Source organism: Lactuca virosa, chromosome 9 (genome assembly GCF_052849685.1).
Source record: "Lactuca virosa cultivar CGN04683 chromosome 9, Lactuca_virosa_CGN04683_v6, whole genome shotgun sequence".
In the NCBI taxonomy this organism is placed as follows: Eukaryota; Viridiplantae; Streptophyta; class Magnoliopsida; order Asterales; family Asteraceae; genus Lactuca; species Lactuca virosa.
Genome location: NC_136434.1, coordinates 104,207,652 through 104,231,248, shown reverse-complemented (window position 1 = coordinate 104,231,248; position 23,597 = coordinate 104,207,652). Strand labels below are relative to the sequence as shown.

Genomic DNA, 23,597 nt, shown 5'->3' with positions numbered 1-23,597 from the left:
TAATTGTTTAAAAGTAATAATGAAGTTGTCATTAAATGTAATATTATTCAAGATTTAAAGTAGATTGTCATTTAGGGGCGAATCCCTTGAGCGAACGCGGGTTCGGGGGCAGCGCCCCTGGGAGCGGGGTCCAAGGGAAAATTTTTCTTTGGGTTGTATTGCTTTATTAAAAATTCATCATAAATTAGTTTTTCTGAAAATTTGCCCGATTTTAAAAGTGTTTAACACGATTCTCTGAATTCCAAGTGCTCTATTACATCCCAAAAATCTAACATAAACTGTCTTTAGATCTCAAAGTTTTGAAAGAAAAGCTTAAACAAGAGGTAAGTTTAATTTCTATAAGTTATAATAGCATTATTTAATTGCTAATTTTTTTCTGCAAATCCCGGTATAACTCTAGGTTAACTCTGATATTATTTCATGTTGGTATGTTTTTAGCTTCATTGAATTGAGTAAAAGTAACATACAAGCTTCAAGATAAGTTAGAGTAACACTATATACCAAAATCTATTACGCAAATGTATAAAAATCGAATGAAACTTTATTTTTTAGTAATGAAATTCATTTAATATTTACATATTACATAATGTTATTATTCACCTCATGCAACAATTTATTTAAAATTGATTTTTTCACGCATCAGAAAATATTAGAATGGCTATGGTTTACACTTTAGTTACATCAGTTAAAGAGTCGTTTGCCGAAAGATTTAATCAGAACGTACCATTCGTTTTTTCTTCAGTAGATGCAACAACGTTTTTTTTTTGTGAATCCCGATTTCTCTTGAAATTTTTTTTTCTTTGAATTTCGATTATTTGAAATCGTATCTTTTACTACTTTGAATTTGATTTTTAGAAATCGTATGAAACAAGGCGATTAAGGAGGATGTGAGTTCCATGTTATCAATATTAGTCAAGTCTAATTAGGACATGCAGCAAATGTTTTACGAAAATTGTATTTTTTTTCCCAGAAAATTAATCAAGTAATCCACTAATCAAAACTACATAGTTTATATATACATTGGGTATCTATGGTTATACACCCTTATATGTATATTCACTTTTCCATGTATATTTATATTATCAATAAATATTATCAGGGTTTAAATCTCTCTCTCTCTCTCTCTCTCTCTCTCTCTCTCTCTCTCTCTCTCTCTCTCTCTCTCTCTCTCTCTCTCTCTCTCTCTCTCTCTCTCTCTCTCTCTCTCTCTCTCTCTCTCAATTTGTGGGCAATAAATGACACCACATCTCACTTGTAGGTAAAACATGATAAAAATAACAAAAACTTATGTGACACCTAGGTTGACATAAAATTTTGGTTGACAAAAACATCAACGTATCCTTTAACTTAAGGAGTCACCAATAATGCACAACTTTCTTAAGGTTAACGTGACTATATATACCCTCTCACTAACGTAAAAAAAAAAAAAAATCAAAAACATAAACAATCACCCACTCACAAGAGAAGTACATCAAATAATACAGATGTAAATATAGAATAAGCAAAACCAATCAAACAGAAAAGTAACAGAAGTTTAATTACATGATAAATATATATCAACTAAAAATTCTAGAGAATTGATTTAAGAAAATTGTAGCTCTAATTCATCTTGTTCTCGATGGCATTTTTGGAACCCTACCCGAATGCTTCTTCATATCAAAAGTTTCATAATAATCAGTATCATCATCACAGAAATCATCTTCATCCTCGGTTTCATCCACTCGATCTTTAACAATACGTATCTCCTTTCTCCTACCACCAATACCACTCTTTAGCCATTCTACCACCTCCAGCATGCTGGGCCGATTCTCTGGATTACTATCAGTACAAGCCAGGGCTATCTTCACCACAACCTTTAGCTGCGCATGATCAAATCTACCCTTCAATCTGGGGTCGGCGATGAGCTCATACGAATCCTTTTGAACAAATGGAGTTGCCCATTGTATAATATCACGCTTGATACCTCCAGGGAGCTTCTCTAATGGCTTTTTACCACTTAAGATCTCAAGTAATAGTATCCCATAGCTATAAACATCACAGCTTTCTGAGACTTTTCCCCACATGGCGTACTCTGGTGCAAGATACCCTAGGGTTCCTTTTACCCTTGTGGTCATATGAGTAACCCCATCTGGTATAAGTTTCGCGAACCCAAAATCAGCAACTTTTGCTTGAAAATCCGAATCTAGAAGTACGTTACTAGCTTTTATGTCACGATGGATTATATGAGGAGTTACTTCATGGTGCAAATACCTATTCATGAATGATAAATTCAACCATAAAGAGTTAGAAAATAGCATAAGATCTAGATCAGACCCCTGAGGTAAGAACAATCGAGTCTTGTCGAGGAGTTGTTCATTGATTAGTGGAACTTACGCTAATCCTTCTGCTGAACCAATGGCAATGCTCATTCGTCGAGGCCAATCTAGGAGACAATCGACAGCAAGTTGGCCATGGAGGTGAGTCAGCAAGCTGTGGTTTGGCATATAATCATAGACAATAAGCCTTTCATCTCCCCCAGCATAGAATCCTTTTAGTCCTAACAAATTCTTGTGTCGAACTCTTCCAAGAATCTCCACCTCAACTGCAAATTCCATTTCAGCTTTCGCGTTAATTGACTTGAGCCGTTTCACTGCTAACTGCAAGATGATATAATTAGAAAGGAAAAAATATTAACGTTTATGTGCAGAAGTTAGTGTAAACAAGTGTATCATCATAAACTATATAACAAAATTTGGATAAAAAGGGATTAAAGATTGCCTCAGTCCCTTTACTTGTTCGACCCCAGTAAACACTCCCAAACCCTCCTTCCCCTATCTTGTTATCGTTATGGAAATTGTTGGTTGCGTGCACAAGTTCTTTGAGGGTGTACATATTCCATGGGTAATCCGTTTTCTTATGGGCACTGCATATAATATACGAGAAGTTGAGTTGAAAACATTAATAACTAGAACAAAATAAGATTTGATCAGCGAGCATACCTGATCGTTGGTTCGTGATCTTCATGAGAAGTGCAGCAAAAGCAGTTCTTTAACATATTTTTCATGGTTGATTGTGAGGATTAAAAAAATTGGGGAATTGGTAGATAAAAGTTGGTCAAGGAGTGTGCAGATGTAGATGGAGACAAGAATTGGGCTGAATAAGTGGGAGAAAAAACAGTTGGAAACAGCAAGAAGATGATAATAATTTCCGATGATCACAAAGCTTATGGAATGACAAAATTGGATTTAAATGACAAACTTTGGACCTGGTCTTTGTTTGAGAATAAGACTCTCTCTCTCTCTCTCTCTCTCTCTCTCTCTCTCTCTCTCTCTCTCTCTCTCTCTCTCTCTCTCTCTCTCTCTCTCTCTCTCTCTAAATAGCATCTTCTCCCGTATGCTATTTTACAAAGTTAAATACCCATTTTACCCTCTAAACTCCCGCTCAAATTTCCACTCCTATTATCTTTCCTTTGGAATACGATCATATCCCACAATGACAAAACTACAAAATTAGTCATTGTGGTATTCAAAAAACTTTGGATAGGGTCCAAAAAGTTTTTGACCTGTATGGAAGGTCCAAAATTAGGAATTTCCTTTGGTTTTGATCCCTGGAATACTTGAAATGACCATTTTGCCCTTTTGATTTTTTTTCTTTTTCTTTTTTTTAATATTTATTTTAATAAAATTCTTATTTAAAAAAAAATCAGGCAACCATCCCACCCCCACCAGTACCCTACCCCTTATTTTAATCTCTCACCTTCAATTTCACAACATCGACTTCACCGTCGATTGCTTCTCCTCCATCCTCCTTCTTCATCATCGAGTGCATCTCCTTTCTACTACATCTTCACCATGTACATACATCATCTTCTTCGTCCCTCTCCACCAGCCAACTGCATCATTAAAATTTCCCCATCCTCACCGTAAACTGAAAACCATCAACAAAATCGAAGATTAGAAATCAAGACTCATTTTCAAAACTTGTATACCAGTCGATCGATTGGAAATACGGTCTACCAAGAAAAGTTCATCCTTGAGTTTTGTAGATTCCACAGATTTGTAAACAATGGTTCGACAATGAACAAGAAATTTGGTCTAACGGCCTATCGATTGGAAATCGACATCCATCTGTAAAATAGAAAACAAAATCGAAATTAGGGTTCAATGGATAACAATCGATGGCATTCATCATTTTGTAGAGGTATCGATAAATGTTGGTGTCTTTTTTTTCTTAATATGCCCAATGTATTTGATTTCAGAAAATTTTGATTCAGATTCATCAAGTCTAAGTGTTTGATTTTGGTTTAGGTCCATGGTTTGTTTCGAATACATACCTCAGGAACAAAGTAATATTTCTGGTTCATTGTCTATGATTCCAATTTCATCTGATATGATTTAAGGGTATGTATTTCTATGTCTTAAGAACAAAAATATTTTTTCTGGTTTCCTTCTTCATGATTTCAGGATCATTAGATTTGATTTCACAGATTGTATGTATAGTTTCCTTATTCATAAACGATATCTTCAAGATATTTCTGGTTTGATTGTATTTTGAATGTATTTTGTTTTGATTATATTTATTGTCAGAGTAGTAAATTTTTTTGTTCTTTTTTCTATTTCAAGACCCAGAACTGCATCACAAATGAAGAACATGATTATGTTTTTTTGTTAGTTTGATTTTGGTTTCAATTTGAATTGTCTCTCATCATCACACATCTGAAACAGATGTGAGTTTTGTAGGTTAAATGTAACATCCCAAAATTCAAGCCAAAAATTTCATTTTTAAATACGTTATTATAATACCGACAGTATAATAAAACATTCATAATATCATGGCATGCCAAAACCAAAGTAGAAATAAGCAAAACATGTTATCATAAAACAATATCAGAGTATAATCCCAAAGATCTCATGTGCGGAAAACCATAGTGTGATGTGCTGCGATCGAGTCGACTCATTTCCTTTAAAAACGAAGTACCTGAAACCAAAACTGAAAACCGTAAGCACGAAGCTTAGTGAGTTCCCCCATCATACCACATACCATACAATCACATATTGTCAGGCATATCTGGGTGCCCGACCTACCCTGCTGAGCATACCGGGGTGCTCAACCTACCCCACTGTCAGGCATACCGGGGTGCCCGACCTACCCCATGTCAGGCAAATATGGGTACCCGACCTACCCCTTCAGTATCTTTCAATCGGTAACAGGGAGCTTGCCTCCCCTTAGGGTTAACGGGTGATGGGTTTTATATACCCCGAGCCTATAAGCAAGTATCCCATAATGACAGATTCGATCCCTCCTTCCCTTTTCATTAAAAATTAATCCATATTTTACCTTTTCAACCCTGCCCTCTAAAATTCTTTTCAAATCAAGCCCAAAACTTACACTTTATCCCCTGACCCCATAAAATCTTTTCAACTTTAATCTCATATTTACCATTTAAACCCTCAGCATAAAAATCCATTACAATATAGGTACAAAATTTACCAATTACACCCCTGCTTCCATAATTTCTTCAAATGAAGTCCCGGAAGTTACCCTTTAGTCCATGCCTTCATAAATACTTACAAAACCAATCCGGAACTTATATCTTAACCCCCAAAACTAACTCCTTGCCACACTATTCTGCTTCTAGGGCTATTATTCATTTATTAATTTGCCTATTTATTCATTAAATAAATGGGGTGTTACAACTCTCCCCGACTTAAATTAGATTTCGTCCTCGAAATCATTCCTTACCAATCCTTACACGCCCAACCACTCTAGTAACATGATCACCATTCTGACACACCCTATCCTTCCTAGGGTAATCGTAACCAACCTTCGTAGGGTTCTATAATCCGCAAATGAACGAATTCCTTGCAACATGATCCTGTTTACTCCGTCTGAGATCTGTAGCCTCTAGATGGCCTGACTCCCTGACAGACCGCCCATACTGAATCATTATAGTTGAATCCAAGTCCGTTTATCCCTCAAATAACTGCTCAACTTCTGATAACCTGAGGCTCCCCCTAGAAAACTGAAATCACAGACCCAATTATCCCTGCATGTCATTTATACTTGGCCATGGCTCAGCTAACCCTGCTGTGAGTGACTTAGCACAACCCAAGCAATATGCTTCTCTGTTCGTACCTTCAACCCAAAACACAATTACTAATACTGCCCAAGACGCTGAAATTGCCCGAACACTAAACTGCCTGAAGTAGTATGCTGCAACATAGCTGCTTCCCAAAATCTATCGAGACCTGCCTGGTCTCAATCCGTTCGACAGTTATCTGAAATACCGGGTTCCAACCCGATTACGGAGCCAAAAGGCTCAGACGCAGTCGCTCCATGCAACTTCTGAACGAAATCCTCCTATGGAACTAGTTGAGACTAGTCATCATGCCACTGAGGCCCTAATAACCTTCTGATCTAACTGGTCGGGTCCATGCGTAAAATCCTGACGTCACCAAATCCAAGACTAAAGTGAATGCTACCTGACCAATGGTAGCCTTATATCACAAGCAATCTTATACAGTCCATTGCTTCCCTGATCCCATAATTGTAGTGGCGCTCCTACAGTCTTATCACTGGCTCAACCAGATCTAATCAATCTGGGTAGTTCCGAAATCCAATTCGTGGCTCTCCATATCCTCACTGCTGCACCCGAGCTGGTGGGTACCACTATTCCTTCCGCCTTCCAACAACACGCTCATTCCATCTATCAACCTAGTGAATGTTACGGCTACAGCCACAGACTTACATCACTCTAGCACTATCTGCTAACCTTGTGAATGCTACCGCTACACCCGCAGACTTATAACACTTCTCACACTATCTGCTAACCTGGTGAATGCTACGGCTACACCCGCAGACATACAACACTTCCAACACTATCTGCTGCTAGTGAATGCTATGGCTACCCCCGCAGTCTTACAACACTTTCCATACTACCTGATCGCTAGTGAATGCTACAGCTACCCCCATAGTCTTACAACTCTCTAACACTATCTGGCTGCTAGTGAATGCTACGGCTACCCCCGTAGTCTTACAACACTTTCCATACTGGGTCGAACACGCACTCGACCTAACGCACAACTGAACTTGGATCCTAACTGGAGCTCTACCCTGGTTCCCGAAACCTGCTGTCTGAGACTCTCGAAGGCTGTCTGCTGCTCAGTCCCCCAACGAAAGGCCACCGACTTCTTGGTCAGTCGGGTCAAAGGAACTGCAATCTCGGAGAAGTCCCGTATAAATCTCCGGTAATATCCCGCTAGACCCAGGAAACTCTGAATCTCAGTTGGAGACCTCAGAATCCCCCACTGCATCACGACCTCTATCTTGGCCGGATCGACCGGAATACCCTTCTGGTTGACAAGGTGCCCAAGGGATTGCACCTCGCGCAACCACAACTCACATTTGGAGAACTTTATAAAAAGTCTCTCGCCCACTTAGATTCGACTAAGTCTTCATGGCACACGAGAATTGAAGGATTCCCAATCCTTCTCACTTTCTCGTATCCCACTGATGACAACTTGTGCTTACCAATGCTAGCGATTAATCACCGATTAAACCTTAAGATCGCCCATACTCGGGAATCTTGAAGAGTACTCTTGAAATCTGGTCCAGTCTGACACCTCAATCCACCTCCCATGCTGACAATTAGAGGCCTTAATCTTCACTCTAGCTGACGAGTCCTCGTTCCCACTTCCAATCTCGCAGCACTAGTGAACTCTAACCGAACACAGCCCATGCGAAAATACAATTCTCTTGAACATCCAATGACCAACCACTTATGCATCTAACACCCGCAACTGACACTACCATCTTCATGCTACCAGTCTTGTCCTATCAACGGTAGTGCCTTTAACTCCAAGGTTCATCCATAGACAATTGTCGACCATACCTGAACCATGATAGAACCACTGAACGCTGACTTCACTGGAGAACCATCACTCTAACCCTGACCGAGTATCCTCTAAATAATACTCCTGCACAGATCCTGAAAAAGATCCGGAATGATAATGGTCCACACGGAACCCACTCCGCAAGATGCGTCCCTCTATGAGTTCATCAAAGACTTTTCGGCACGCAGGATGGCATATATGATCCTTGATAACCCAGCCACTAGTAGAAAACCGACCCGAGATCTGACATATTTAAACTCACTCACAATTCCAAAGCGATACATATTCCCAACATCCATCTAGTAGCAGTAGAAGATGACATACCCGTAACATCTGGAGGAATACTGATCACCTTCAGCTGACATGATCAACCCTGCCATGCCTGTGGCAGTCTAAACCCCTGGAGTGACAAACTCCCTTGTGCACTTCCTCGTACGTGCTGCACTGAATCTGGCCCTGCTGGCCTTTCTCCCGATGATCAGAAGTCATGGGTCTCTTTCTGGGACCCTCTACAATACGCACCTGGCACGTAACTCTCTTCTCAAAGTGCTCCAAATCGATCTCGCATCTGCAACCTCTTGGAAATCATATCCTACAGGGTCTGACACCCTACCACGCTCACCAGCTCACTTGCCAGTGGCTAAGCTACAACAACAGGAACATCCTCTGCCCCCAAACCGGGTCACAAACTTCTCCCCGAAGCTTCTCAGATTCTCCAAGACTCTCATCGATTTCGAGTATGGATCCTGTGCTTTCAGTAGTACGGGCCCAATACTACCTTCCACACCTATCCATACTTTCCTCAGCAATCCTCCCGAATCTTCCAAGTCACTTCCTCAAACTGGTACCCCCAAGTATCACTGAGCCTCACTACTAACCCACTGAAACATATCCTAGGCTTTCCTAGGTTCCTGTACTCACCCAGTCCTCAGCTGCTGAAAGATTCCCAGTAACGTCAACTAGCTACCTCATGAATATAGCCACATGCAACATAGATCAGATAATCCTTCGAGTAAAAGACCCATCCATAGAACGGTTGGACTCAAACAAGAGCTGCGCAATATGGTCAAATCTATCACTCTGATATTATCCAGCCTGTGCCACATGTGACTTAGCATATTCACTTAATAGCTAACTCAAATCACTAAAAGTCCCACAAAGCACAAAGCACGCAACATTCATACAATGGAAAATCTGACCATCATATTCCAATCAAATCATTCTATCCTCTAATCAGGAATCTGTACATGCAATTTAAAGGCTCATATAATCAGGCACAACCTAAACAGGCTATCCTATCACTGACTGATCAGTACTAGCATGCAAGTCTACAAGAACACACAATAGGCATATAAGGCATCCTCCTAGATCCTCAGCCTTAATCTAGCATGCAGTTCTCATAACCATATCATATCATAACATGTATGGGTATCTTGGGGAAAACTTACTTGAGTTCGGCTGATTGCACGCATCACACACTTTGTTCTTTCATAGTTCTTTTCTCTTTTCAAAATCTTTTCAAACTCCTTTTTAATAAATGATTTTTCTTTTGAAAATTTTCATACCAAATCCTTAGTTTGAGTCCAGAGACACCCGAGAGTGTGCCCGAATCCCTCAAACCAAGGCTTTGATACCAACTTGTAACATTCCAAAATTCAAGCCAAAAATTTCATTTTTAAATACGTTATTATAAAACCGAAAGTATAATAAAACATCCATAATATCATGGCATGCCAAAACCAAAGTAGAAATAAGCAAAACATGTTATCATAAAACAATATCAGAGTATAATCCCAAAGATCTCATATGCGGAAAACCATAGTGTGATGCGCTGCGATTGAGCCGGCTCCTTTCCTTTAAAAACGAAGTACCTGAAACCAAAACTGAAAACCGTAAGCACGAAGCTTAGTGAGTTCCCCCATCATACCACATACCATACAATCACATATTGTCAGGCATATCTGGGTGCCCGACCTGCCCTGCTAAGCATACCGGGGTGCTCAACCTACCCCACTGCCAGGCATACCGGGGTGCCCGACCTACCCCATGTCAGGCATATTTGGGTGCCCGACCTACCCCTTCGGTATCTTTCAACCGGTAACCGGGAGCTTGCCTCCCCTTTAGTATCTTTAAACCGGTAACCGGGGACTATTTCACCCCTACCATTACCACATTAAAGCATAACATAAACACATAAATCACATACTGCCTAGCATATCTGGGTGCTGGCGTACCCTTTCGGTCATGTCGACTGGTAACTGGGGACTATTTCACCCCTACCACTACCACATAATAACATAACATAAACACACTGCCAGACAATTCTGGTGTGCCTGACCTACCCATGTCAAACTATTCTGGGGTGCTTGACTTACCCATGTCAAGCCATTCTGGGGTGCTTGACTTACCCGTCGGTCTATCTCAACCGACTACTGGGGACTATTCCCCTCCTACTACCACTATCACATATAACATATCATGCTAGCACATAAACATATTAGGTAGTAGCAAACCTAGATGAATATCACAAAGACAATCATCTAACATACAACTCCTACTAGTGGGCCGACATTGTGGCCGTAGAACCACCGCTACTGCAAGGTAACTCACATCACACTGCTAAAGTCCCGCAGGCGAAACCCCGGCTGCTGGATGACAGCTTCCCGAACTGGTGGCGTGCAGCGGACGGAGGCCGGCAACGGAAAGGAACAGCCGCTGGGGCGGCGGTGGCGCGATATGGCGGGCAGCAGCGGCTTTTTGCGATGGTAGCGACTCCACAACGACATCCACTGGGGAGAAGGTAGCGATGGCGGCTGGAGTAGCACCGGTGACGAGCGTCGCTCGTCAGAAGATGACGACGACAGCAGACAAGGAGGATGAAAGAGTGGCGGCGACGTAACTGCTCGGGGAACGGCGGCGGCGATCCACAACAGCAACCTCCGACGACCTTGCTTTCTTTCCGACGTAGAAGGGTTGGCTCCGGCGGCTGGAGAGGAGAAGAGGTGAGGGTGGTTGCTGGAGGTCTTCCGATGATGGCGGCTGCCTTCCAGCTAGGGTTAGGGTTAACGGGTGATGGGTTTTATATACCCCCAGCCCATAAGCAAGTATCCTATAATGACAGATTCGATTCCTCCTTCCCCTTTTCATTCAAAATTAATCCATATTTTACCTTTTCAACCCTGCCCTCTAAAATTCTTCTCAAATCAAGCCCAAAACTTACACTTTAGCCCCTGACCCCATAAGATCTTTTCAACTTTAATCTCATATTTACCATTTAAACCCTCAGCATAAAATCCATTACAATATAGGTACAAGATTTACAATTACACCCCTGCTTCCATAATTTCTTCAAATGAAGTCCCGAAAGTTACCCTTCAGTCCATGCCTTCATAAATACTTACAAAACCAATCCGGAACTTATATTTTAACCCCCAAAACCAATTTCTTGCACACTATTCTGCTTCTAGGGCTATTATTTATTTATTAATTTTCCCATTTATTCATTAAATAAACGGGGTGTTACATTAAAATGCAGAGAAGGGATAGAGACAGTTATGGCAGTGGTAGAGAGAGAGAGAGAGAGAGAGAGAGAGAGAGAGAGAGAGAGAGAGAGAGAGAGAAGAGAGAGAGAGAGGAAGAAAGTCAAAAAGAGGGGGGAAGGGTGGTAGATTAGTATTTTTTTACTTTTAAATTGTACATGTATTAATATAGATTTAAGAAATACAGAAAAGAAAATAAAAAAGGCATAATCGTCTTTTCAAGTTTTTGGACCAAAATTACGATAATGTTTTGATTTTGGACCTTCCATGCAAGTTTGAAACTTTTTGGACCCTATCCAAAGTTTTTTGAATACCACATGGACCAATGTTGCAGTTTTGTCTATCCCAATAAATAACAATCATAATCCTCCACCTATTTGAATTCGATGGAGTAGGAAAGAAATTATGAACATAATCAAGTTGGGACTGTAAACATTCGATTCCATCCATGTCCCATTTGAACCTTGGCTCTGAACAATGGTTGATGGATCTTCCTGTTCGAATGTTGTTTGGCGTTGTTTCCTTTTGTGTTTTTGATAAATAACGAGATAATTGAAGGGTTACAATGATCCTTTATTTGGCATTGACTACGTCCTTAAATCTCTATATCTTTTGTTGCCAACATCATAGAGACCAGTGGGCAGTTCATGAGGAGCTTGTAGCCACATTTGTTGTTGGATGAAGTAGGGTAGATATTATCTTTCATCAAGTGACTAAATAAGAACTAGAAAGAGTAGTGTGATTGGTGGTTATTTATAGGATACATGAATTAACAATATGAATTGTTATTCTAGTTTTAGAACAAACTTAAAAAAGGTAAATTAGGTGAATTGTGGATCTGATTAATTATTTCAATTTTAGAATTACGTACCTATTCCATATATCACCTCCTATTTTTTTCATGAACCATATTCTCTCCATTATAACAATTTAATCCCACCTCAACGAGTTCATTCCACAATAGTGTTATACATGGCTCTAATTTTCAAGATTGAGTATTTGCATATTTTTGCAAGAAAATAAAGTTTTGGTTTGAAGCTTTTACGAGTCATTAGGGATAGAACTTGGTTGGTTCATAGTAGGAATTAAAATGGTGATTCCATAGTTGATGAAATCGTGAACTAAATGGAGAAATGGTAGTTGTCCAAGACATGCGGAATGTAAGTGATGTTGTAATAATATATCTATTATAATTATAAAATTTGGTATTTATGCTTTTAAAGAAGGTATATTTATTCGTAGTTGATTTTTCAGTGAAATTTTCTTTTGAATACTTCAATTTTTTGGCTCATCGAAGGAGATTTTTTTTTTGCTTCTTATATAAAATGATATAGTCGTCTTTAATTTTCTTTGAGTGTCTTCAAGCGATGGGAAATAATTCGTCTTTGGGAACCATATTCTTTTGTTTGAACAATGAAAATTTTCATAGAGGTAGTCTTCATCTTACTTTACATTAGCGCTCAAATCAAGGATTTTGGGTTTCCTGTTTTAAGCTGTCACACCCCCAAACCAGGATGGCGGAAACGTCCGGCGGTGGGTGACTATATGTATAGTATCATAACAATTGAATAATAGTAATCAAAAGCAAACACAACCATCATAAATATAATTGAAAATGTTACATTGTTTCATGAGTTACATGTTTCAAAATCAATTACAATATGATGATAAAAGATTTGACTGACGTCTTAGCGTCTCATCCCTGAAAGGTTGTTGTTACCTATCTTAGTAGTTTTCTGAGAATACAAGTAGTTTGAAAAAGTGTCAATAATTAAGTTGGTGAGTTCATAAGAGCTTGTATGATAATTTGTAAACCTTTCTTTGTAAAATGATAGTAGTTAGTTCCAGAAAATCCAATATTTTCTTTATAAAATGAGTTGTAGTCTCAAATCCCTAAGACCAAAATGTATAAATACCATTGTACTCGAAAGTATTATTAGGTAGTTTTAATCTATAGAAAACCCTTTGAATGTATGATTTCAGAAATGAAAGTTGTTCTGTATTCGAAATCAGTGTAGGTTTATCTAAATAAAACCGTTTGAATGTACATTACTCCCTACACTAAATGTGTTGTTCTTTACCATGTGAGTTCTTATAACCATACTAATGACCGTGTTGGCATGATACACCATTCTTCAGGCGTCGGAATGTTAACGATATTTGTCACCCCCGACCTGCCGATCCAACTGTAGCTAGCAGTTTAGGGTATAAACCTATACACAAATGTCTCGCTCTCTCTCCAAGAGACTCTGATTATAATTCATGACTTTTGTTAGTACTTAGGTAGGTACTTGAAGATGTGTCTCACAAATCATTGATTCAACGAGTTTACGAGTAATGAAATGAAAACCCTTTTGTAAATGAAAATATTACTTTTCTATTGAAAATTCAAAGCGTATAATACCCATAAATTATATCGATTATAATTTATCATAAATGTATTGTTGTAATGAAAAACCTTTATATATATGTTTATTACCTTTTTATACAAGTAGAATAGGATGAAAATATTCAATATACTTTTCCTTAATATTATATACTTTGCTCAACATGTTACAAAGTGGTGATGATTCATAAACCATTTTTCTAGTTTTTAACTTTGTTGTTCATGTTTTTAGAAAAATTATAGAAACATCACCGTAAGTCAAAATTTGGATCCGTAAACTCTCAGAGCTTAGAAAATGGGTCTAATTTGGTCATAATTTTTATCCTGGACTTTAATTGTTCCTAACCAGCATAAAAATGTTCATTTTTATAGGTCCGAAAACTGTTATGAAATGATAGGCAGTTTTGTAAAAATCACCATAAATTGTTGAAAAATCGTAAGAATGCGTGCGAGTAATCCTTAAAAAGGTATGGACCTGAACTATTTGCATATTGTACAATTCTGAAAAATATTAAGTTTAAGATGGGTAAAACAGTCCGTGAACAACCCTCAACTTTTCTGGAAAAGCTGATTTTTAAGTTTAGATTATGTTTTAGTGATATGACTTGTATTCCCCTCCTGAAATCTTGAACAAACTCGAAAATATTGGGGTATGAACTCACCTTATGAGATTTCTTGATGAGTGGAAGGTCGAGGATGAAGAGTTTCAAGTCAAGATCACTTGAAAATTGCTTGGAGATTTTGATGATCCTATGAACGTTAATATGTGAATATGTGTGTAGATAATTTTTAAGATTTTCATGAAGTTATGTAGAAATATTAGAAGTTGGAGGAAATACTTACCAAAAATGAGGATATGACCCGAGAACACTTCAAAAATGTGGCTGGAGGGAGAGAAAGAGTGAGAGCTCCTTTTGTGGAGAGAAAAGTGGAATTTTGGAGGGAGGTGTAGAAATTAAGAAGGAAAAATCTCCTGGAAGTGTTTATATAGGGTAGAATAATGCAAGTGGATTTGTTGGGATGTGTAATAGAGAATGATTTGAGCAATACAGACTAGAGAAGTGACATAAAGGTGACATGGGGGATCCACTTGTGCCCACTTGTACAATATAATATCTATTTAACTTTAGATATTATTTTATGCAAAAATATGATTTAAATATAATAAATCTTCAAGATGTGGATAAAATATGAGTTTAGGGGGTCTAGGATGTGAGAAATATGATTTTGATGGAATTACCACGTCAAAAACTCATAAGAATGACGAAAAGTGCGAAACTGTCAAAAATCCGGAGTGGTGTCCGAGAGGGTTCGCTGCTGAGAGGGTTTAACTGCGAGAGGCTTCGACTGAGAGGGTTTCACTACGAAAGGCTTCGGCTGAGAGGGTTTCGCTGCGAGAAGGCTTCAGCTGAGAGGGTTTCGCTGCTAGAGGACTTCGACTGAGAGGGTTTCGTTGTGAATAGTGACCTGCGAGACCTCTTGGTTCTTTTTGGATTTTCCTTCAGTTTTGAGCTGTTTTCAACAAAGGAAGGGTGTGATTTTTGTCACTGATAGAGATTTGGGAGATCTTTGAGAGAGATTTGGGAGTGATTTGGGAGATAAGGAGAGAGATTATGTTTGTAGTCTTTGTTATGGTTTTTCCCCGTAGTGTTAGGAGTATGAACTTCACTACGCTGTGTTATGAGTGTTACTTATCCCCGAAGGATACATAATTGAAATTATCGAGTTGTTACGTTACTCACTCTATTTAGGGTTTAGATTTCTAAACATATGAAACTTCCGAGTGATACTTCGTATTATAATAGTAGGTTGTACATTAGGAAACATAACTTAAGCCTAACACACTAGTACTGGTTGAGTTGACCGGGTTGACTTGTTGACTTTGTTGGACATTGCTTGACCAAGATTGACGGTTGTCACATCATCCTCCCATTAGAAAGAATTTTGTCCCGAAATTAGCATTTTGGGTGGGAATTTAAGGGTTGGGGAAAAGATGTGGGTATTTTATTTCATTTTTGTTTTGATTTGTAGGAAGTTTGTGGGTTTTGGTTCGTTTGTTTATGATCACCCAAATTGTGACGTGTCCACACGCAGTCCTGGGTAACTTTGTCATGAAGTTTCGTGGTACGACCCATACCTGGTCCATCTATCATTGCTTTGTGTATATAAGTCGTATATAATTAAGATTGAAAAGACAGTTGAATAAGTGATTCTACCCTAAGCCCACAACCAAACAAGGAACAGGAGTTAAAGCGGAATCACAAATTCTAAGTTTGTAGAATCTTAATTATATACATCCCCAACGTATACACTTAGTAATCATAGATTACCAACATGGGTCCTTAGTTTCTACATGGGTGATGTGATTAATTTGGATGAGAAGGTAATTACAACTACTTTTTCCATAACTACTGCGTTTAAGTCGGTTTTAAACTCGACTTGTCGTGTGGGTGGTATTCCTGGAAGGTCTTCTAGGAATACTTCGGGAAGGCTACAAACTTCTGGAATATCCCTGATGTCTTTCGCTTTCTTGTTTCTCATCCACAGCGTGGGCTGGGAAGGTATGGTACCTCTCGTGTGGGTATTTCTAAGCCTTGAAGCAAGAGACGATTCGGAGGTTTGTGTCGGGTTTGTCATCGTAGATGACAAGGGTTTCGTTAGTCGGTAGTTTAAGGCGAACGACCTTTTCGTAACACATGATATCGGTATGGTGAGGACCTAGCCAATCCATGCCAATGATGACGTCAAAACTCCTTAATGTAACTGACACTAGGTCGACTTGAAAAGAATAGTTAATTAGGGTTAAAGTGCATTCAATGTATACATCTTTAGTGCTTTTAGTTTTTACATTTTTCATTATTACTGCGAATATTTCATTCCACAATTGAGTAAGTACTGTTAGTATAAGGGTTTCGATAAATAGTAATGAAATTTCATAGTATGATCCCTACCAGGTCCTTCTATAATCGCTTGGTGTATACAAGTCATATATAACCAAGATCGAATAGACCGCCGAATAAGTGGTTCTACCCTAAGCCCACAACCAAACAAGGAACAGGAGTTAAAGCAGAACCACAAATTCTAAGTCCGTAAAATCTTAGTTATATAAAACTCTGACGTATACACTAAGCCATCATAGATCACCAGTAAGGGTCCTTAGTTTTTATATGAATGATGTGATTTATTCGGGTGTGGGGGCAATTTACGACTATGTTTTGTCGCGTTTCGAACCTGATGGTCGATAAGCTCTAATTGGCACTAGTTGTAGTAAAAATTCAAAGCCTAAACATTGTTGTTAGGAAACGTACCAATAACCACAGGTGGTTCCGGGAGAGTCTCTCCTGCAGTGATCATAAGCACCCTTCCATTTTCTCCAGTATTCTTTGTTTTTGGACACTCCCTATTGAAATGCGCCGTTCACCACATCCGTTGCAAGCCTAACCCATCTCAGCATTGGTGGATTGGGTGGTCTGTTGAGCTGGCACTCTACAGGAACGAGTGGTATGCCCCTTCTTGTTGCATTTGTTGCAATACAATTCTCGGCAAAATCAATAGTGATGAAAGTTGTACTTGTTGCATTTTTGCAGGTTCCCACCATATGGTCTTGTCAGCTCTGAGGTAGTATGAACAGTGGTCGTATGGACTGCCACAGTTTGTTTTCTTTTGGTAGGTCTTTGAGTCGGACATCCCTTTTTCTTGTTCCAGAACTTTCGCTTCTTGAGTAGTATTCCTCCATTGCCCTGGGAGTTCTTAGGTTTGTAATTTGGGGTGTCCTTGCAGGAACATACTCGTTGGTGTCCGTGGTTGTCACCACGATTGGAATTGTCGAAACCGCTCCCGTTTCCGTTTGTGTTTTTAGCGCTGAGTTGTCCCATGATGGCTGTCACGGCGGCTGTTACAGTGACTTGGAATGTAGCGTGGTCCATTTGTAGAACTGGTGTTGCGCCGGTATGCTGGTTACTTCCATGTGGTGGCATGTTCCTGTTGCATGGTGTGAAATGAGTTCATAAGTAACTATGGTCGTTGCTAGTTGTACTCCATCTATATTTATATATAGATATAAATTTCAGGTTTTGCTATAGGATTCTCAATGTTTCGACCAACATCCTACTGATGTACTTATGGTAGTGAGTAGTAGTAGGTATTGTACGAATGTTAAGTTACCAAAATAGAATATAAGTGTCAAAACCTTAAGTTGGTTCGGGTTTCATGGGTTTTGGGAGGGCATACCTCGCTTGATTTACAACTACTGGTTGTGATAAAAAACGCAATAAGCCTAACTCAGTATGAGTAGTGTAAGCAATAACTCATTAGGTTATACTTAATCTATCAAAACCAAAGTGACGCACAAGCTATCCCGCTACCTTACACATCTCGCGAGTGGCCTCCTCTTCTCTCTGTTCTGCTATGACTGCCCTAGCTTCAGCTGCAAATATTTTCTATCTTGTGGCAGCCATCTCTTCTTCTAAGGAGTGTAAGTGGTCCGAATCTCCAACTTCGAACGTCATCGGTCGTCTCTTCTTATCAGCAAAGCTCTTTTGACGCTCCTGAGCTGCTAACATCCTTTCCCTGATCACCTTTAACTTCTCAACAGTCTGATGGACTATCTCGGGGCCCATAAACTGCTTTTCTCCGGCTTCAAGCCAGCAAGACGGCGTACGACACTTCTGTCCGTACAAGGCTTGATAAGGTGTCATCTTAATGCTCGAATGGAAACTATTGTTGTAGGAAAACTCTACCAGAGGTAAGTGTTCATCCCAGTTAGCTTGGAACTCTAGGGTACATGCTCTTAGCATATCCTCCAACGTTTGAATTGTTCTTTCGCTCTGACCATCGTTTTGCGGATGATAAGCTGTACTTAAACACAATTTCGTACCCAATTCATCTTGTAGACTCCTCCAAAACCTTGACGTGAAACAACTATCATGATCTGATACAATCGTTAAAGGAACACCGTGAAGTCTTACCACCTCCTTCACATAAGCATTTGCGAGCTTATCCATCAACCATCTTTCATTAGCTGCTATGAAGTGTGCACTCTTAGTGAATCGATCAACGACCACCCAAATCATGTCGTGACTGTCCTTCGTTCTGGGCAGTTTAGTGACAGAATCCATGGTGATGTCCTCCCATTTACCCATGGGTACAGGTAAAGGTTCTAAACTACCATATGGTTTCTGATGCTGCGTCTTAACTCTTGCACAGGTTACACACTCTGCCACATACTTCGCAACATCGAGCTTCATCGTCGGCCACCAGTAATAGGGTTTCATATCCCTATACATTTTTGTTTTGTGTGATGAATCGAGTACATGGTCTTGTGAGCTTTTTCCATAAGAAGATCTCTTATTCCTCCCGTCTTAGGTACCCAAATCCTATCTTGGAATACCTTTAACCCTTGATTGTTCGTACCGAACTCCAACGTTTTGCCCAAACATTCTTCCTTTCGGTCATTCTTCTTTGAAACTTCTTCTTGAGCTTTCTTGATACTTTCCACAATAGTCAAGACAACTTTAATTCTTAACGCTCTAGGTCTTCTCCTTTCAAGGCTCACTTTTCGGCTTAAAGCACCGGCTACCACATTTGCTTTACCAGGGTGGTAAAGTATCTCACAATCGTAATCCTTAAGCAACTCTAGCCAGCGTCGTTGCCTCATATTCAACTCTTTTTGATCAAAGAGATACTGAAGACTCTTATGATCAGTGAAAAGCTTGCACTTCGTGCCGTAAAGATAATGCCTCCATATCTTTAGTGCAAATACTACCGCCGCCAACTCCAGATCATGAGTGGGGTAGTTCTTTTCATGTTCTTTCAATTGCCTCGATGCATATGCTATCACCTTATCCCTTTGGGTCAGTACGCAACCTAACCCAATTCCAGATGCATCGCTATAAACTGCGAAGTCTTCAACTCCCTCGGGCAGAGAAAGAATCGGTGCTTTACATAACTTCTTCTTTAGCTTCTCAAATGCTTCCTCGTGCTTCTCACTCCAAGTATAAGTGGCTCCTTTGTGGGTCAAAGCTGTCAATGGAGCGGCTATCGAAGAAAAGCCTTGGATAAACCTTCGGTAATATCCGTCTAATCCCAGAAAGCTTTGGATCTCCGTAGGATTCTTTGGTCGTTCCCACTTCATTACAACTTCAATCTTTGCTGGGTCAACCATAATCCCTTCTTGGTTATCCACATGACCCAAGAATTGGACTTCTCGAATCCAAAAATCACACTTGGAGAACTTTGCGTACAGCTTCTCCTTCTTCAAAACTTCTAGCACCTCTCGTAGATGCTTGTCATGCTCCTGCTCGCTTTTAGAGTAAACCAGAATGTCATCTATGAACACTATTACGGATTTATCTAGGAATGGTTTACAAACTCTGTTCATCAAATCCATGAATGCTGCTGGAGCATTGGTTAGTCCAAACGACATAACCAAGAACTCATAGTGTCCGTACCTCGTTCTGAACGCGGTTTTCTCAATATCTTGCTCTCGCACCTTCAGCTGATGATATCCTCACCTAAGATCGATCTTGGAGAAATAACTCGAACCTTGCAGCTGATCGAACAGGTCGTCAATCCTTGGCAATGGGTACTTGTTCTTCACCATTTCCTTGTTCAGCTCTCTATAATCTATGCACATCCTCATGCTTCCATCTTTCTTCTTTACGAATAACACCGGAGCTCCCTAGGGTGATGAACTCGGTCTAATGAAACTGTTGTCCAACAACTCCTGAAGTTGCGTCATAAGCTCCTTCATCTCCGTCGGTGCTAATCGGTATGGTGCTTTCGCTACCGGTGTTGTTCCTGGTAACAAGTCTATCCAAAATTCCACTTGTCTATCAGGTGGTAATCCAGGAAGATCTTCAGGAAAGACTTCCGGATAATCATACACCACTGGTATTTGCTGCATATCCTTCTTCTCTTTCTTAGCATCGATCACAAATGCCAAGTATGATGTGCATCCTTTGGACAAACATTTTCTGGCTTTCATTAGGGAAATGATTCCAGAATTCACTCTACGTTTGTCCCCGTAGACCACAAATGACTCTTTCCCAGGCGGTTTCACTCTTATTATCTTCTTCTTGCACAGTATCTCGACATCATTGGCGCTAAGCCAATCCATTCCCAATATGATATCGAAACCATTCAGCTCAATAGGTAACAGCTCCTCATGGAATTCGTTTCCGTTCAAGTCGATGACGATATTCCTAATGCAATCGCTAACAGGTATGAATTTGCCACTGACAATTTCTACAACTAGAGAATCATCAAGTTTTTCTATAGACAATGCTAGCCTTCCACCAAATTTATGTGATATAAAGGAGTAATTTCCTCCAGAGTCAAGCAATATATTGGCAGGCAATCCATTTACAAGAAATGTACCTGAAGCGACGTCCGCTGCTTCCTTCGCGGCTTCGAGTGTCATCTGGAAAGCTCTGGCTTTTGGCTTCGGTGGGATATTAGGCCTTGCTGCCTCCTTCTTCTTCGGGCAGTCCTTCAAAAGGTGCCCTTCCTCATTGCAACCATAACAAACTTTCTTGTTGATCGTGCACTCGTTGGCATAGTGCCCAGGCTTCCCACATTTAAAACAAGTGACCTCCCCGTCACATTTCCCATGATGTTTCTTTTTGCACTTTTCGCACCATTTCACTTCGCCTCCTCCTCCTCTCGAACCAGACTTCGAGGATTTACTTGTCTTGTTGGATCTTGAAGATCCCTCGAACTTCCTCTTCTCACCCACCTCAGTTCACTCCAAACCCATTTCCTTTAACTGAGTCTCAACATTCTTGGCTGCTCCAACGGCTGCCTTCAGCGTGCTTGCCATTTTGACTGTTGGGCCAAAGTCTGATGGCAATCAGTTAGCAAATTTCTTGATCTTGGCGAGTTTAGTCGGCACCAAGTATGGAAATAACTTCATCTTCTCGGTAAACGCAGTAGCATAGTCATCAATGCTCATTTTCCCTTTCTTTAAGTTTTGGAACTCATTGTTTAGATCGATCAGATCTATCTCGGAGCAATACTGCATCTTCAACTGTTCCATGAACGCTTCCCAAGACATCTTCAAAGCTTCTCCTCGTGGCATCGTATCCGCCAATAATTTCCACCAGCTCAAGACTCCAGTCTTCAGTTGTCGAACCGCAAAGACGGTTTTATGCTTATCACTACAGTTGCAGCTTTCAAATACCATCTCCATTTCGGAGATCTAGTCCATAATCTCCACATGCTTTGGGTTTCCAGAAAGACTTGGTGGTTTGGCACCCAAGAAATTCTTATACATACGTCCATCTCAGTCGATTTCTCTCTCTGGGTCATTCCTTCTCACCACTGGGGGTTCCACTTGACTGATAGTGCGGCTGTTATTCCCTTCTTCCGACTCTTCGTCATTTCGTTCTGGTTGTTCAACAGGCATTGAACGTTCACTTATGTTATTCAGCAACAATTATCTCATTTGTTCCCTCTATTCCGCCATCATAGCCCGAATCATGGCTTGAACTCCAGCCATTGTGACCGGCTCAGGTGCAACTTCGACTATCGGCACCTGCTCAATCACTTCGGGACAAGGCTGCTGATTCCTGTTTCCATTTGCGTTTCCAGCTCCACTTCGGGTTATTTCCATTTCGATCTATACACCAAATTAGGTGAATTTAGATCTTTATTCATGATAGACGTTTAAATTCCCCTCATCACTCCGAAACGTTACATACTAGTTCTAATATCGTATTCGAACGCTTAGAATCCTAAACACATAAGGTTTCCGGATCCAGTCGGCAACAGACCATAGATCCGAACAAATAATAGCATACAAGGCAAACATAAAACATTTTGCACATATAATCATTTTAGGCATCTTTCCTAAAATAAACTAGTGCTCGTGTCTAAAATATGGAAGACACTCATCTCACGATCATCGCTTAGCATTCTAAGTTTAAGTCTAGAAATCCTACAAATTCCTAGTTCGCTTAAACTAATGCTCTGATACCAACTGTGACATCTGCATTTTTACGACCAAAAAATACCAATTTTGTTTATGCTTTTTAATTAATATCAGAGTAAAAAGTGTTGCGGAATTTGTTCCCAAAACAAAGTATGATAAAAATTTATCAAAGCATTTCTTAAAGAAATGTATTTTCATTACATTACAAAAAAAACCCGGGATGTCAATCATCGATACAGATCATAAGCATAAACCAAAAACATCATAGGCCACAAATAATAAGTTTATTATTTTCAACAATCATTAAACCCGATTACCCGTTCCCGTTATCCTCACCTTACGTCCCTAAAGCATCTATCATAAGGGACCTATCCTAAGGAATTTCATCGGGATGGACACTACTGCTAAGGGGATTCCTCAGCCATATATGTCCGTAAGGCAACCATGGGGGGGATGGAGTACACCGGTGAACACTTCGTTCACAAACACCTACAGGTTGCGACCCTGCTAGCGTTCCACTGGACTTCCTAGAAAAGTTCGTGGTTGTCATCCATACTCCGCTAGATGACTGGAACAACGTCAACATTGAGGTCTCTCATCATTTTATTTCACCACACACCAACTATTTTATCTACCCATGTTCATGTTCCACCCAACATATTTGTAGATATAAAATACATACAGGGTCCAGATCTGTAAAACAAAGCTTACATCTTTTATCCAACATAACTTTCAAAGAATAAAATACATATACAGTTTAGATCTGAAGAAAAGGTCCAGATCTGAAGGAAAGAAGTTCAGATCTTTCATCCAACATAGATCTCAAAGTATACAGTTTAGATCTAAAGAAAAAGTTTAGATATGAGATGAGA

General features: G+C 39.8%; 1 protein-coding gene across 1 annotated transcript; it reads right to left on the bottom strand.

Annotated features, from left to right (window-relative positions):
• Positions 1 to 1,493: 1,493 nt before the first annotated feature.
• LOC145138586 (PTI1-like tyrosine-protein kinase At3g15890) lies at positions 1,494 to 3,278 on the bottom strand. Its single transcript, XM_079072646.1, has 4 exons — positions 2,979 to 3,278; positions 2,758 to 2,902; positions 2,374 to 2,636; positions 1,494 to 2,250 (listed from the first exon to the last, which is right to left on the bottom strand). The coding sequence occupies exons 1-4, from the start codon at positions 3,041 to 3,043 to the stop codon at positions 1,605 to 1,607; spliced, it is 1,119 nt and encodes a 372-aa protein (XP_078928772.1). The 5' UTR covers positions 3,044 to 3,278; the 3' UTR covers positions 1,494 to 1,604.
• Positions 3,279 to 23,597: the final 20,319 nt, after the last annotated feature.

Coding starts and splice junctions, on each gene's coding strand:
- LOC145138586 (XM_079072646.1), bottom strand. CDS start 3,043: ATGAAAAATATGTTAAAGAACTGCTTTTGCTGCACTTCTCATGAAGAT. Junction 2,903..2,978: donor GATCACGAACCAACGATCAG/GTATGCTCGCTG, acceptor TATTATATGCAG/TGCCCATAAGAAAACGGATT. Junction 2,637..2,757: donor GAACAAGTAAAGGGACTGAG/GCAATCTTTAAT, acceptor ATCATCTTGCAG/TTAGCAGTGAAACGGCTCAA.